Below are 17,849 nucleotides of genomic sequence, written 5' to 3'. Positions count from 1 at the left end.
AAATACCAGTGGCTGTGTACATTGCTGTTCTAAAAAAGTTATTACATAATATGGAACATAATCTCCGTGATATTCATAGGTGATGTAAGTGTAGATTGGTAATCTTCAGGTCAAGCTTTGTTTGGATGAATGGGAACTGGAACTTCATAAGGCCTAAAGACTAATACCTAAAGACTAATACAGAAACACTATGCAGATTATAATTTCAATGTATTTGACTCTGTTAATGTTTATTCATAGTGAATTTTTAATGAGTTAAATTAAGTATTTTAATTATATACATAGACCGACGTAGACATGAAGGATCAGCTTTTGAATTTGTAATCAAAAGCAACAGAAACTTACACTCAGTTGACTTTTGCAACCATACTTGTGCTTCCTTGAATAAAAAACCCACAAATTTAAAAACCTGAAGTTTGAATGAACAGGAGAAATTTGTCTTTTAAAAGCCTTTTCAAACTTTGCTATATCACAAGACAAAAGTAGTAGCTAATTTAACAATTTGGAAGTGTTTTTTGGAGTGGGTAGCTGAATGATTTTTGATCTATTTCCACAGGTTTTCAATACATACTCTAATGAAGACTATGACAGGAGAAATGATGAAGTTGACCCAGTGGCTGCATCAGCTGAATATGAACTTGAGAAGCGTGTGGAAAAGTTGGAGCTCTTCCCAGTTGAACTAGAAAAAGGTATCATGTCTGTGTGTCATTTCCACTTCCTGTGACACTGACCTACAAGTTTGAGGAAATCTACACATGCCTACAGAGCCTATCTTGAATTTCCATGAATTGGTTGTGGTCACTTTGGCTTTTTGGATTTCAGGAATTGTTCAGTGAGGAATTAAAGAAGCAGCTCAGAGATAGGCAGCTTTTGTCTTCTTAAGAGAATTGTTTGGTGACACTCCATTAACATGGTTTTACACAGTGTTTGATGTGATATGTTCATTCTTCACTGGAGGAGTAAAAATCTAGTCTGTTGTTCTAAGCTCCTCATAAGGCTGCAGATGATACGTTTTGTGTGTAATTAAAATGGTTATCAAATAGTTTTTTTTAAAAGGGAGCAAAATAATATTAGTGTTATTGACACAGAAAGCCAAGAGGAACCAAAGCATGAATGTTTACCTACCAAATAACTGTACAGATAAATGTAAGAATTTTCTGCTTTCTCTTACATCTTTCACAGATGAAGATGGACTTGGCATAAGCATTATTGGAATGGGAGTTGGAGCTGATGCAGGCCTTGAAAAACTGGGAATATTTGTCAAAACAGTAACAGAGGGTGGGACAGCAGAAAGAGATGGCAGGTAAGCTAGACTTTGTATTTGAAAATTTTATCAGCTATAGTTACTATAAATTATGATTTTCATAGGGAATAGTTGTTTGCTTAACGTATGTCATGGTAATCCAAGCTGTAAAGTTTGTCAACTTCATTGGTAAGGTCTAAATACCTGATGTGGTTATGAGAAGACACGAAATTGGTACCATGAGTTTAAACTTTAGAAGAACAAATTTGTCAAAGATACGTGTTTGTGACTGCTGAGAACCCAGATGCTTTAGCATGAGTAAGGCTGCTGATTCCAAACTCGGTGTCACTTTTGAACGTAGTTTTGATTCTTAAGGTAGTGTTGAGCTCCCACTTGTTCTGTTGGCTTAAAGCCAGCTTTAGATAGGCAATACTTAAAAAAATAATTCAGTTCAGCATTGGATTATTTGGTCTCTGTGCATATGATATCCTTAGAAAGAAGTCTTGACTGGTTGGATCTGTGGGCTGAGGACAACTGCATGAGGTTCACTAAGGCACAGGGCCAGGTCCTGCACTGGGGTCACAGCAGCCCCAGGCAGGGCTGCAGGCTGCGGGAGGAGCAGCTTGAGAGCTGCTCAGCAGAAAAGGACTTGGGGTGCTGCTTCACAGGCAGCTGGATATCAGCCTGTATGTGCCCAGGTGGCCAAGAAAGCCAAAGGCATACTGGCCTGGACCAGCAGTAGTGTGTCCAGCAGCCCCCAGGCAGTGACTGTCCCCCTGTACTTGGTGCTGGTGAGGCCACCTTGAGAGCTGTGGCCAGCTCTGGGCCTTCCACTGCAAGAAAGACACTGAGGTGTGGAGTGTGACCAAAGGGGAACAAAGCTGGTGAAGGGTCTGGAGCATAGGTCTTACGAGGAGCATCTGAGGGAGTTGGGGCTGTTTAACCTGGATAAAAGGAGGCTTGGGGATGACCTTATCATCTCCACAATGACTGGAAACCAGGTGGGGATCGGTCTCTTCTGACACCTCTCAGGTGAAAGGGTGAAAGGAAATGGCCTTAAGTTGTGTCAGGTGAGGTTCAGATTAAATATTAAAGCTTTTTTTCAATGAAAAAGGCATTGGAATAAGTTGCCCAGAAAGGTGGTATGGAGTCTCTGTCTCTGGAAGTGTTGAAGAGGCATCTGGATGTGGCACTTGTGATGTGGTTTAGGAGTGATCGAGCTGCTTAGTTGATGAAGAAGATCTTTTCCAACCTTAATTATTCTGTGATTTATGAAATAAGTAGTGTATCTGAATGTTTAAACTTTTACTAAATATACTCCTTTCAACTTTACTAACACAGACTGTTACTTTATATTTCTTATTTTGGATAGTCTTCTATTTTGGAGTTCAGCCTACAGCACTGAAAGTACATTAATTGATTGGAATAGGATATAATAAACCTTGCCCACTAAAGAGGTGAATTGGTGTGTGTAGTACTATGTGTTCCTATAAAACCTGCTTGCTTCTAGAATTGCTTATTTGGTATGTGCAAAAGAATTCCTTTTCAACATAAAATATTTCATATCATATGGGGCACAGTTATCTGTGTATTATACACAGATGTGTATAATACACAGATAATATTATACACAGATCTTGTATTATACAGCACCGACAATCTGTATGTTATACAATACTTGCCAAAACCAAGTCAACCTCTTCTCATTAGGAGATAGGAAAAAACTTTATTATGTAATCATTTAATAATGAAAAGGATTCTTAAAAATCTTCCAACCTGTGCAATTTTTCATTTTGTCCCAGTGCTTAACTTTGTAAATTTTCATGCCAATGAAATATTACTTCTCTGATATGTAAGCAATTAAATCAACTTATCTGCATTCTCCTCTTCTGATTTTAACCATTAATGTGTTGTTGTATTAGTCATAAACAATATGAAAATATTGCTTATAAATAAAAGTGGGAATAAACTCTTAAGATGTTGATGATGTGTTCTAAAAAATACATTGCAGTAGCATGTTCCTTGTTGAACACCTCTAAGTTCTCAGCCAGGCAAAAAAAAAATTTCTGCAGTGGAAACCCTACAAAAATTTAAGCAAAAGACTCTAGAAGGTAGGGGGTTGCAAAGTTTAGTAATTTTGCTTTGAAACTGCTGAACTATATAGTCTTCTAGATTGGGCTTGGAGGTGTCTTCACAGATCTTGGCAATAAGATATCAAGTTGAAGGCCAAGTACTGATTTATCATAGGCTTAAAAATTATGAAGGGAAATTAAGCTGACACTTCAAGATGTCATGACTTTATCCATTACTTTAAATTTAAGTGAATGTTTTTCTGAAGGGTATGCTTGACCTCAGCTAGAAGGCATTAAGCTCACGACTGGTATTCTTTGTAAAATTCTCTGGTTGAAAATCAGTCACTCACTGCTGCTCTGTCATGATCTGTAATTTCTTTTCATCTCATTATTCACATGTTTGAGTGGGCTACAGAAGTTAATGTTCCATCACAAGTCTCTTCTTTCATTTCCCTAGATGGCATCTGAAAGGAACTTGTCAGCTGAGAAAAAATAATATCATTCTTTGACCATTCTAATATTTGTGTTGGTTTTCAACTGGCAGAATGTTCAGTCAGCTGAGAAATAGGACACTGATTTTCTCTTTGAGAGCCTGACTGATCATTCACTTGGGAAAGGGATATATAATCCTCTCAGTCAGGACCACACCGTTCTGCATAATAAAGTGCATCGACTGTAAAGGGTCCTGTTAACTTCATCTTTATGAAAAGCCTATTTAATCATTAACAGTGATAGCAAAACAAAGTCTCCAACCAGAAAATAAAACTATTTCAGTAGTTGCATCAGATATTCTGAATAATCGCATAGCAATCTTCAACCAGTTTTTCTGAAGCTACAATTTAAAATGTTACAGTATATTTAGGATAGTTGTTCTATTTTTTATTGAAAGACCTATCAAATTATGATGTAAAGTACTTGTCTTCCATGGAAATACAAAATGTGTGCAAAGATTCTCAGTAATTTTACACCACTGGCTTGATTCATGCTGCTGTAGACAAACAGGTAGCATTTAGTTGTCATATTTAAAGGTTTTGTGTGCCTGTATTTGACCAAGGAGGGTGCTTCAAGGTGAATCCAAAGGCAAGCATGGTGATAAGTATTAGGAGAGGTTATTAATAATGTGAAAGATAGGAAATCAGTCATTAGACTGAATATGAAAAATTAGACTGAATATGAAAAATAAAATCTTTTCCTGGATCAATCAATAGCTGCTTCTTTCAGATTATTGTGGTGATGAGTCATTCACTTTATAAAGTATTTTGATAGCATTAGGAGCAACAGTTTTGAAACATTACGTAGTTCTTAACTTGAACTCTAGAGGATGTTTCTGCACAAATTAAATTTTTCAGTTCATCATACAGAGCAATTGTGCAATTATTTTTCTCAACTTTAGTTGGTTTGCTTCTTTAGTTGCTACTTCATTGTTATCTGCAGACAGAGTTTAAAGTGATGAACATTAGAAAATAATTGCCAGAAGAATTACCAATGTTATTAATGCTAAATGCAATACAATTTCTATAAATCAGACTTTGGCAATCTGAACCTAATTTTTCATTGGTGTTTGAAATTAGATTTGACAGACAGAGGAGGCCTGGACCTCCTCTTGGAGTGGGCTCTCATGGGAAGTCTGCACTTTGTATGTTGATATTCATATATGCTCATATATAATTAAAATATATGTATATATAGAAAGGAAGGAGTTCTGGAGAACAGTGGCCATAAAAATAAGAGTTGGAAGTTAGTTTAGGAGCTGTACAAACAAGAAAGAAGGCAATACAAAATATGTCTAAAGGACAAACAGAATTAGACTGAATCAAGTTAGAGCTGCTTATGAAGTTGCAGACAACAGTTCCCTAACATGATGTTTCATCACCTGAAATCCTGTACCTATGTATCTGTATGAACACTGCTAATCCACTGTGTGGTGATGTACAGTGTTGTTGCTGTCATCTCAAAGGAATTATTCCACCATTTTCAGCCAAGAGGGTGACAGTTTCCCATTCAGTAGGCACCAAATTCGTAAAAGTTCTTTTCCAGGAACTCCTGTGCCATCTGACTGCACCCTGTATTTGCTAAAGTTAAAAAAAAAATCAAAATTAGATAAATATTAATGTGATTGTTGTATTTCTCAAATGTTTCAGTGAAAACTGAAATAAAATTCTGAGCTTAAAATGCCTAATATGATTTTCAAAATAGGAGTTTATAGACTGCCTTTTTCAAGGGAGATCCTTCCTAGAACACAGTGACATTCTTTAGTGTGAGGCTGCCAAAGAATAAATACTGTATTTCTTACTCATCACTGGAATCCAAAGAACAGAAGATACTGCTTGAACACGTGTAAAACTGCAAAGCATTTCCCCAGACTTGACAGAGAAATTAGTGTTCCAAGTCCAAATGCTTCAACATTCTGTTGAAGCCTCTGTTTTTTGAAAAGAAATCTTATCACTAACATATCCCAAGATGTTAAATATATTAATTTAGGTATTTTCATGTAATTTAAATAGGATTTTTTCATAGCTATTTCTTGGTTGCTTTGTAAACTGTGTTGTTTGGATCAATAGAATCCATGTAAGTACTTGAAAATTGCTCCCTTTGACTAGTTCTGGATGTGTTTGTTTGGTTTTTATTTTGAAACTGTTAAGAGATCGTGCGTTTCTAAAGAATAGCGTAGCAGTCATCTTCCAGGGATTCGTAATCCAGAGGAGTCCAGTGCCTGCTGTAGGGATTTTGTAGCAGTGCTTGCTTTAGATCAAAGCAACACGGCTTTCATTCTGTCTTAACTTTCTCTGCATTAAACAGTGTATCAGCTGTAAATAGGTGTTTGGTTTCAAAAAGAGAGTCCTCCTTAAAGCAGTCCAAGGTTTTACCATTGTGTGCAGCAAGATCACGCTTACGCTGGGAATTCTTCTTTTTGGACAAGTTCGATGGAATATCTTAAGGTAGTATGTCACAATTGGGTCTGATACTAAAGTTCTTTTGTCCACAGATGAGCAGGTTGTTTTAGTTAAATGCTACATTTTTTTTCCATTAGCATGAAATGCCAGAGCTATGTCTTATGCTGTTTTTCAAGACTGGCTTAGGAAAGAATGATATAAGAGCTGTTAAAGTATCTCATTTAATTTAATTCATATGACAAATTCAAGAGTTTGTGTTACTGTATTTCTATACTAGGAAAGAGACTGATAATTAATTGATGATATTAACTGTAATGTTAACTTGGAAGTTGGATTTATGAGATGTCTATGTGCAAGGAACGATGCGTTTTTCATATTTACCTAAATCATTTTATGGCTGAGCTTTTGTTTAAGGTCAAACTAGAAAGATCTCTCTGTGCTAAGTTTTGCTGAATATTTTCAAGAATACAATTAATTATGCATTTGTGGTTTTTTTCCCTGAAAGGATCCAAGTGAATGACCAAATTGTGGAAGTTGATGGCATCAGCTCAAACTAGAAAGATCTCTCTATGGTAAGTTTTGTTGAATATTTACAAGAATTCATACAATTAATTATGCATTTGTGTTTTTTTCCCCTGAAAGGATCCAAGTGAATGACCAAATTGTGGAAGTTGATGGCATCAGTCTGGTTGGTGTTACACAAAATTTTGCTGCAACTGTTCTTAGAAACACCAAAGAGAAAGTCAGGTGAGTATTTTAGAGGGAAAAAAGAAATTTTAATTAATACTTAAGGCTTCCTCCACAGACCTTTCAGTTTGCCCAGGTAGAATCAGGGGCTTTTAGCCTCTGTGTCTTCTCTCCTTTGATCCCAAGAGAGGGATCAAATACGGTATTACAGTTTTGTGTTAATACTTAAGATTACTTGGCTTCCTTCACAGACCTTTCAGTTTGCCCAGGTGGAATCAGGGGCTTTTAGCCTCTCCTTTGATCCCAAGAGAGGGATCAAATACAGTACTACAGTTTTGTTTTGGCTTAGATTTTTAAAATATTACCACCAAGACAAGCTGAAATCGCAGACAGATGACGACTATGCTCTTGATCACTAGTCTAGATGTTCATGGCCTTCAAGCTGTTTGTATTAGTTGGGATGATGAAGGTCATGGGTGTTGGTCAGTGGTCACTTCCCTGCTCCACCCGTGGGACACTGACCGTGTTCACACTCCAGGGCTGGAGCAGGAGGAGATGAGCACTCCGGTCCCTCCGATGCCACCTCAGCACAGAGGAGAGGAGACTATTGGATGCTGTAGTGATAACAGCTGCCAAATTGAGGAAAGTAACTAGTATTAATTAACTGAGCTCCCAGCACCATCTGTGGGTTTCTCTCTGCACCTATACTGTAGTCCATTGAAAGGTGTCCCTGTAAAAGTCCATAAAATAACAAACAGACTAGAAAATGTAACAGATACTGCAAGTACACTTCTGAACTTGTGTGAATGTGAGTGAAGAGCTATAAAATGTCATTAGTAAGAACATTTTTTCCCTAGAGTTGAACTGGTTTGCCATTTAAAACCCTGTGCAGTCGCATAGTTTTTCAATAGTTTGTTAATTTCAGTAAAGATTCAACTCTACTAAATAAATCCAAAAATATCTTTGGCATATTGTAAAAGCAGCAGCCATTCTCTAGTCACCTTTTGGTTCTCTTTCAAAATCTCCTCTAGGGAGTACAATTGAATTCTTTAATTAATGAGTTGAGAGCTGACTTCTTTTGAACCATGACTAAGCTATGGGTGGTAATATATGCAGACGCCCTCAGATGGTGGTGCTATATGTTGGCATGCACACTTCCACTAAAATTCTGTAGCTGATCCTGCATGGCATTGAGAAATAATGCTGGGATGTGGATTCTGCAAAGAATCTTGGGGGTGGTTGATCAATCTTTTATTTGAGAGAGGTTATTTAGGAAAAAAAGAGAATATTTGAAACTGTAGTATAATTATAGGCGAGTATATTTTTGTGTAACATTTACATTTGAAGTTACACCATTACTATTTCTGCAAAGACTCACACATGCTGTGAGTGTTCCTACTGACTAAACTATGAAAATGAGTATATACTTTATTAGGTTTTCTACAGTTGGGACCTTCAAACATAAAATCCTCATGACAGAGAATAGCGTGTTTTGGTACACAGGGCAAATGTTATGTATAGTCTGTGTTTGATGTTCTAGTTCAAAAGAAAAAAGGAAAAAAGAAAACACTCACATAAAACATATGTGTTGCATAAATTTAGAATCAGCTTAGTTTGTGTAATTATTACTGCATGAGTTATAGAATACTTGCTTCCCTGGGAAAATAATAGAGGAGGGAAAAAATATAAAGTGATTTTCACACAGAGCTCCCACAGTCTTCTCCCAGGAAATAAATTACAGTGAGACTGGCTGCAATCTAGACCCTTGTCACAAAAGAGGGAGCTGAAAAAAAAGTATTTCTTCACTGTTGTTGAGTTCACATTGTCAGGTGTGCTGTGCACTGGGATCATTGGCTTCTGACAGGTCTCATTTATTGAAGAGAGGTATTTGAGTTTCTTCATTTTTCCTTGTAAGATTAAAATACTGAGTTTTCATGGAAAAAATGACCAGTATGTTAGTGTCAAAACTAGACCAAAAAAAGCATAAAATAATATTCAGTTAATAATACATTTTAAATACTGTATGAGTTACAGTATAAAATATTACAAAAATATTAATAATGTATACATAATGAGCATACCGTGTGGTTGGCAGTATCTTACTAATGTGTATTTCTAATTAGAGGAAAGAAATGGGTAGAATTTGGTGCAACTTCCTTAATTTTTTTTTATTTTAAACTCCATGGGAAAAAAATGCTCAGAAAGACTTTTGTCTGCTTTATGAAAGCCAGCTGAGAAATGCATGATGTTTTCCCTGGTTTGTGGTAGGCTGGGAGTGAGACTTAACAAGGTGGCCTTACATGGCACAGGCTCCTGCTTAGCTTCTGGTTCAGTCCTGAACAGAACCTGGATGGTTTTGTTGCCTGATCTATATTGGTTTTAGTTGCACAAAATGAAAAATGGTTCCAGAAATCTGTTTTTTGGAAACAGATATTTCAGGATGCTTGACGTTTTGGCTTCAATACAGGTTTGAACATTTGCTTGTAAAGAAAGTAAGAGCTAATATTGATGAATTTAGATATGAAAGGAAATAAGGTATTTTTAACTTCCTGACTGTTTTTCTTTTGACATGTGACAAAAGAGCCCTGCCTGCTGCTTGTTTTGTGGAGAGAAAAATTGGTTTCTGACAGATCCTTTTTCCTGCTGTGTTAGAGCTAGGATGGAGAATCCCTCATCTCCACCTTCTTTGGCAGACAGTGAAAACCTCTGCACTTGAACTGCTCCATAACATTAGGGACACCATGGGAGGGTCTGCTGGGACACAACACTTTTCTTGCTCCCAGCTGTGAGCTCCTGCCTGCTGGCAGTGCAGGGAGCAGTGCAAGGAGCAGTGCAGGGAGCAGTGCAGGGAGCAGTGCATCCCAGCTGTGAGCTCCTGCCTGCTGGCGGTGCAGGGAGCAGTGCAGGGAGCAGTGCTCCCAACCTTTGAGTGCACCATTCCCATGGCAGCTGCCATTAATGATCCGTGTCACTGCAGGAGGCAGGAGCAGGGAAGGAGGTTGCTGCCCTATAAACCCCTCCTGCCTTTCCTGAGGAGGGTGCCCCAGCTGATTGCCAGTGTGTAGGCAGTGTACAAGCACACCTCACCTGATCCAAGGCAAGGCAGCTTCACGAATTCTTCCGTCACAGGAGGAATCGTGTTCACACTTCCTTGCATATCTGCTGTTCAGTAGTGTCAGCCTGATGGGGTTTATGGAACTGCTTTAATAGGCATAGTTATCTCTGTGATCATAGCATACAGGATCTGTGCCTTTCTTCTGCCTGGTGTCCTGTACACACAGAGATTTGTGTGCCTTTCACTGGCATTATTTCACGTTTATATCCCACAGCCTTAGGTATCTGAAGTTGTTTTGTCCTTAATCTAGTCAAAGTGCATGCTGGTTTTTATAGCAGGGTTTAGTATGTAAGATCAGTTGTAAAGAAAGGACGCTCATGAATAGAATGACATTAAAGCCACTTCATAATTCTTTGCAATAAATGCAGTCAATACCTCTTCAGAGAGCTTGCATAATACCAATATTTAGTGATTTATTTTTCTCCTTTGAGCCTTCTGAACACCTTGAATGATACTGACAGTGGAAGTCATTGACCTAGAATAGATTTTTGCAATTTTTCTACCGGAAAAAATGCATCCAGATTGTCTGTAGCTGACATAGTAAAGAATTTGTGAAAATGAAGACATGGCTTTTACCTTTTGAACTGTTATAGGTGAGGCTGAGAGGTGAAAGAAGAGCAAACATAAGTATCTGCAATTATTTTATCCATTGTTTGCAGTATTGGATTATCCAGCAGAGTCATCATACCATAATGAAAGATCATTGGCTCAACCAGTTTGACTTCCACAGTGACAATAAATGAAATTATTCTTTCTTGTAATGTTTTCTAGAAAGATAATCAGTACCCAGCAGATTTACTCTGGTAGCCTGTGAGGCAAAGGAAAGAGATGGAATTCTTTCATAATCCCAGCTGGCAATCAGCTTCTGCTTTTCAGGATGAGAATTAGTGTCCTCGTGATTCTAATCAGGCAAATACAACTATGAATGCTTTTTCAATTGATGTAAATATCAAGTCTTCTGTATAATTTTACATAACTGCTTAGTTTACTAATATCTCATATTAGTGGATTTCAGAATTTGATTATATACAGGAGGGATTTGAAATGTGTGTTGTTTCCAATATTGTTGACTGTTGCCCCTGCTCTAAGATTAATGTTTCACAGGGCAGTGCCACACTAATACCACTAATTGTTCTGTGCTTCTTTTGACCCCATTTAGGATGTAATCCATCAGCTTGAAGTTTGTAAGTGGTGCTTGCAGTCATAAAAGATAGGATGAGGAGACAGCTTGACAGTGGGAATCCCATGCTGTCAGGGAGTTTCTCCTGTGTTTTGCTTGCAGTCTCCCCATGGCCTGTGATGCTGAGTATCAGACCTGTTCTTTGAAGCTGCCTGGGTGGTGTTAAGCCTTTATGACCACACTTTCTTCCCCTGTTCATCATAATGAAATGGTTCTGGGAGACCCTATGGTATCCGCCAGAGAAAGCTCACTCACAGAACTGTATGCCTCCAGGGAATTTTACTTCTTTTTCTTTGAAAATACTCACAAGAGAAAAAAATCTAGTTCTTCCATAGAGAAAACTTTATCATTTTATCATACTTACTGGATGCAAATATTTGTGCTCAGACAGCTCTGGGAAAGGCAGGATCCCAGGAAAGGAGGACATGGTTCTTGGAAGACTTAATGGATTGATAAGGAGAATAGGTCTTGAATGAGAGACTCATCAGAGAATCCCAATCCTTTGTATGCTGCTTGTATGCTTTTAGCATTTTTACTTTCCTCTGAAAGGTTTCTTTTAAGGAAGTTAACAAAATTCAGTGTTCTACTGGAGAGGCAAATTTTAAATTCGGTGTCCTCCTTTCGCATCCTGTTGTATGAATGTGACTAAACATTTTCTTGGCTTTCCAAACTGTTGCTAGGCACTGAGCGGATGCTCTCATGGTGCCTCCTGAGTCAGTTCTTGATTCTTTTTTAGGAAACCCTGCAGAACCCGTGCAAAACCTGTTCAGTTTACCATGACTTCTACCACCCTGAAAGTTATTAATTGTTTTAATTCTCACTTGCCAATGAGTTTACCTGCTTTTGTTTATTTAAATTCTGCTGAAATGCATCAAAGTCATTCCATCTTAAATAATTGGTTAGCCAATTTTGCTGTGTCTAATTAGTCTTCTAGATCATTAAAGAGTATGTTCTAGCAACAGCAGTGCAAATATCCAGCCCTCTGGCTTTTCACTATTAACTATTCTCTGTTCTAATAAAGAATAATTTGTTGCCATTTTTTGTTTTTCTTATCTGGAAAGTTTTAATTCAAAGCAGGGTTCTGTCTCAACTGCCAATTAATTCATAGCCTAAATTTTATCTTGTACTAAATTGAAGATGGAATCTTTCATACAAATTTTTACATTTGTATAGCTCTTATGCAAGTAGCAATTAAAGGGTAAAAAGTAAAACTAATTGATCGTTCTTTAACATCAACTTGAAATATCATTTATTCCTTTCTCAGCTAATTCCTCACCCCATCTTGAGATGAATTTTTTCTGAAAAATATACCGTTTCCTAAAATAGTATTTGCATGCCTGCTGTTAGTTTTGTTTGCCACCACAGCATCTGGAAAGGCAGTTTTTACAGTCAGCTCTTTGCAAGAGCTGAGGCAGTGCAGGGGGCAGATGAAGTGTGCCTCAGGACCTCGCCACAGCAGTGTGCCCCAGGGGGAATGCTGGTGTTGACAGTAACACTGAACAGTGTGCCTCTGTTGTGACTCCCTTGTCTAGGTAATAATTCTCCCAGTGTGCATGCCTGTGCAGATTTTCTTTTGCTCCTTCTGACTTTGCCTGCCTGTGCTTTCACCCTGTGAAACAGTTGGGTCCTTCAAAATTTGCAGGCATTCTCCGTCATGCAGATCCCCATTGTGGCAGAGGCAGGACTGCTAATTACTGGGTAATGAGACAGGACCCAAACCAAAGATACCACCCTCCATGTCTGCTTAAGAGAACTGGATTGCGTTATCTGTTTTCTGGGGATTGTGGTTTTGTTCTTCCTTTCCTTGTCTATTTCTTTATCCTGGAATCCAAGCACGGAGCTGAGGGGATTAAAAGAGAAGGAAAGAAAAGTCCTTTGCTCTGCAGTGCTGATTGCTGAGCTGGGACTTCATGCTGGGCTGCTTCAGAAGCCATGTGTGCTTGGTGCACTTTCTGCTTCTTTGATAAACCTGATTTATGGATCCTGCAGAAACTAAATGTGTGCTGCTGTGTGCCAAAGTGGTGTAAACATCTCCTCTTTAATCCACTGTGGTTATACTAAAGATTCCATAATATGTTTTCTTTCTGGTTTCTGCAAAGTACTCCTACAACCACTGGTAATTGTCCTGTAAGACTACCAGGAGTAGTGTGCTGAACATGAAAAATTACTCAAGAGTCCTCTGACCGCTTAGCATGCGTGAGATAAGACTGCATTCATCGCTGCTGAGCTGGTTTGTATTCCTTGGCTGTGCCTGTGTAGTAGACAAGCTGTGCCTTGGGCTGTTCTTTGTGCTGAGGCCAGCTGGCACCAGCGTGGCCGGTGCTCCTGCCCTTAAAGAGTTGTACCTTTCTGAGCAGGGTGGCCATATCCAAATGGTCCATTGGAAACATCCAAGCTGACTGCTAGGCTTTTCTAACTGTTCACTGGACTCTGAGAGTTCTTTAGTAGAGTATTAGTTAACTTGGGTCAAGCTGTTTCCAAGACTGTTTCAGTGATGTAAAATACAATTTTGATATGATGACCAGTTACTAGTACTTGGAAGCATTCCCTGGCACTGTGTGAGTTACTGGCATAAACATAGCCCCTGTGTCTTTAGTTCTTGCTAATTTGAATTTTATGGTAATTTTAAAAAAAATATTTGCACATTAGGACAGGAAATTAGATGTTTGAGTGTGAAATATATAAAGAAATATTCATTTAAATATTTTGTCTGAATTATAAAATATTTTTCTAGGTATTGGAGCTTGGCTTTTAAAATCAAATATAACATCAATGAGTAAGGTTTAAAGGGGCTAGATTTAATTAGGAACAGCTTTTCTTTTCCTGGAAAAGGGAACAACTTGACAGGTTTTGAATTAGTTCTTTCTCAACTTGATTGGATTTAAACATGAACTACTAACCCTGCAACTGCAATATCATCATATATGTTTATTTTGCTAATTTTTGTACTCCTTCATCCAAGATACTATTTTGTGGAAGCTCCCACACAGTTTTGTTACACCTTGATTAATGGGATACAGCATTGTGACAGCTGGGCAGAAACACCTGCTGTTCATCCTGGCAGGACAACTCACCAAATATATGGATGATGCTGTAGGAGCATTTAGCTGGACTGTGCTGTGAGAGTGGTCTGTCTTGCCTAGAATCTGGATCATGTAATCGTCCAGATTAAGAGCATGCATGGTCTGAACTCAGAAGCTTACTGGTGACCTACCTGTGTTTTCTTCCTGGATTTCTTGCCTGTGGATGCCAACAAGGATGAGAGTGAGGGAAGACAGATCTCACCTGATAAAGCAATCTGGTTTTTTTATAAACATGGCCTGCTTGCACTTGCACCTTCTGAACAGAAGTGTCTGCATTCAGGTGTGTTAAAGCACAGATTTAACAACACAGAAATGTGTTTCTTTGAAGTGGTCATTCCTGTAAGAGTGCTGTGGTGCTCTAGCAAATGCTGATTAAATTATCACCCTGTATTCAAGGAAACCTTTTAAGCAAGGATTGTGTTGGAATACTGTCAGGCTGTCTGGAAAGAGATGGAATTGATTCTTAACGTGCACTCTCAGAAGAACAGAGCAATGTAAGGACCAGAATGTGGAGAGGTGCCAAAACATTGAATCTCTTGGCTAATTTTGAAGTACTCTTGAGTAAAGCTAATGTGTCAGTGAGGCCCTAGACTACAATTGATTTCTGGAGGAATAATTAATCTAAGTGCACTGATATTATTGTGTGGGTTTTTTACATGACTACCTAATTGTCTGACTCAATCTCCATTTAGTGTTGATAGCAGCATAGTTTATCAGGGGCTTTTATCCAAGAATCCAAGATGCTGTGGAGAGTCTGCTGAGGCTTTTCTGATGCTTCATCTGTGATTTTGCTGCTCATCCACCAGTACCACTGATACCACTGTTTGCCAGGAAGGCAAACCACATCCTGGGTCAGCAGCAAAAGAGGAATGGCCATCAGGGTGAGGGAGGTGATTCTGCCTCTTTCTCTGCCTTGTGAGACCCCACCTGCAGTGCTGCATCCAGCTCTGGGTCCCCAGCACAAGAAAGATCTGGACTTGTTGCTGTGGGTCCAGAGGAGGCCACAGAGTTGATCAGAGGGCTGGAGCACCTCTTCTGGAGACAGTTTGGGAATGCTGGAATTGTTCAGCCTGGAGAAACAAAGACTCTGAGGAGACTTTATAGTACCTTCCAGTACTATATGAAAGGGGGCTTATATAAAAGAGGTAGAGTGACTTTTTACACAGATAGTGATAGGACAAGGGGGAGTGGTTTTAAGCTAAAAGAGAAGAGATTAGGAAGTTCTTTACTCACGGGATAGTGAGGCACTGGAAGAGGTTTCTCAGAAAATTTGTGGATGCCTCATCCCTGGAACTGTTCGAGGCCAGGTTGAATGGGGCCCTGAGCAACCTGATATAGTGGAAGCTGTCCCTGCTCGTGGCATGGTCCCTTCTGACCAAAGGTGGTAAGCTGAAGTCCTACTGTCTGTCTTGAAATTCAGGGTACTTTACCTCATCCTGGGTCTGGGGACAGGATAGAGGCTGCAGAACTTCTGCACAGCAGTTCATCTTACTGGCACCTCAGTCTCCAAGGTCCTTGGAGGCTCTTCCCAAAGTCTGTTTATCTGTACTGGCTTCATATAGCCAGCATCCTGCACTAGATATTACACAGATTGCCCTCTTAGATGTTTCTTACTTGATCTTGAATAACTTCACTCATTCATTTCCCCGTTCTGGTCATCATTTCATGATGTTTCTTAGGGTGCTGGTCTCCAGGCAGAGTTCTTCACTTATGTGAATTGGAGTTTTGGATCACTCAGTTATCTCCAGGCAAACCTTTTTTATTTCCCTCTACCAGTCCTCTTGGTTCCAGCCTAGCAGCTTTAAAGATTGCTGTGCACATGCCTGTTGCTGATGCAGGGGTGGGCTGGGTGGATTTACTGACATAAATTTGCACGTGAGGTAGATAGGGTAACAAAGGGCTGCAATCACAGGATCTTAACAGCCTGCAGGAATGGGCTGACAGAAACCTTATGAGGCAAGGGCTTGAGTGAGTCAGGAATCTGGAGCAGCATCCCTTGCAACACTGAGATAGAGAGCAGATATGCAGGCAGCCTCCTGGGAAGAGGTGGAAAGAACATCTTCATTCAAAAGAAGAGAATGGAATGTCAGGCATCTTATTGCTGTCTCAACTACCTTCCATGAGGCAGAATGGATAAACCCAATATTATTTGTATTCTCGGTACAAAGGGACAAAATAACAGGCAATGGAGAGAAGTTACACTAAGGGTAATTCTGATCAAGGCCATGACAAAATTTGCCTTCTTTTCAAGTCAGGGGCTTAAGTTGGACCGGTTTCCTTCCAACTGAAATGATTCAGAGTGTTTATGAGTTTCACATAATTTCATATCAAGAGGTATAATGGAAGCTCATAGATCATGAATTCCTAATGTGCAGTCAGTGACTTCTGCATTTGAGAGTGCTGTTTGGGAGAGGTTGATCTTGCTCATTATAACCACACAAATTCCAGCTTGTGCTGCTGCTAAATAAAACTGCTTTCTTAATAGGGTTCACACCCCTTTTAGCACTTTGGATTAATTATGTGGCTGTTAACCTAATGGAATCAGCCAAAGTAGGTAATTGAAGACATCTTGAAATAAATGAGATAAATGGCAGCTGAAGCAGCTTCAGACTTGAAAGCTCAGAGGAAAACCATTTCAAAAATCATAGAGTTGTTGGAGTTAAAAGGAACCTTTAAGATCATTTGGTTCCAACCCGCTCTGCTGTTGCCAGGGCACCTTCCACTAGAGTAGGTTACTCAAAGCCCCATCCACTCTGGTCTTGAACAGCTCCAGGGATGAGGCATCTGACTGTAAAACTCCCTGAGTGAATTTCACTGTAATTTTTTTACAATTGCACATTTACTATACAAAACTGTATTTTAGGAAAGTTTAGAAGATTTTGAATACTATTACAGCAAACCCCCATTCTTTCTCAGAATGTGTTTGCTGTATTCTCACTTGATTTTTGTTGGATTTAAGGAAACCATGCTAATGTATTTTTAACTGAGCACATAATTCCTGAAGTATTTTCAGGAGAAATCCTTAACTCATTTCACTAAAAGTGTGTGCTGCAGAACTTCAGTTTCGCATCACAGATTTGGTGCCTTGGCAATTTTTTTTAGTACCAGTTATTTTCACAGTGGCAATATTTTTAAAATTAATTAATTTTTATAATAATGTTTCTGGTTTCCATAGTTGATAAAAAAATCAATAAGTTATTGCAAGAAGCACAGGTCTGCAGATCCTCTTTTAATAAAAGCTGGACATATGCAGAAGTCTGTGTGCTGTAGAATATTTAAATCATGGATTGCAGGAGATGTAGGAGTTGCTTCCAATTTCAGTAGAATGCTTTTCTTAACCAGCACTACTGTAATTAATTTTCAATTTCTCAAGATACGTAATTCTTTTAGATACTCTAAAATCCATTGTAGAGTCAAATATTAATTACATTTCTAACTCCATCCCTGTTCATTTTAACTACAACCACAAAGAATATTTCACGGCTGGTAATTCAGCTAAATTGCATGTAGCTCTTGAGTATCAAGGGCAGTTCATGCCTTGTCTCTCTCCTTCTCCTTCCTTCTTTTTTGCAGAC

The 17,849-nt window shown here is 38.8% G+C and overlaps 1 protein-coding gene across 4 annotated transcripts in view; it reads left to right on the top strand.

Moving 5' to 3' along the window:
- The window catches only part of PPP1R9A (protein phosphatase 1 regulatory subunit 9A), a 131,525-nt gene that overhangs the window by 67,215 nt on the left and 46,461 nt on the right, over positions 1-17,849 (top strand). For all 4 annotated transcript variants that reach the window (XM_039711944.1, XM_039711937.1, XM_039711930.1 and 1 more), the window contains exons 3-5: positions 557-689; positions 1,183-1,303; positions 6,852-6,956. In XM_039711944.1, coding sequence (XP_039567878.1) covers positions 557-689; positions 1,183-1,303; positions 6,852-6,956 — 359 coding nt within the window. The remainder of the gene's footprint in view (positions 1-556; positions 690-1,182; positions 1,304-6,851; positions 6,957-17,849) is intronic.

Source organism: Passer montanus, unplaced genomic scaffold (assembly GCF_014805655.1).
Source record: "Passer montanus isolate IOZ18808 unplaced genomic scaffold, ASM1480565v1 scaffold10, whole genome shotgun sequence".
Classification (NCBI taxonomy): Eukaryota; Metazoa; Chordata; class Aves; order Passeriformes; family Passeridae; genus Passer; species Passer montanus.
This window is presented reverse-complemented; position numbering and strand designations above follow the sequence as displayed.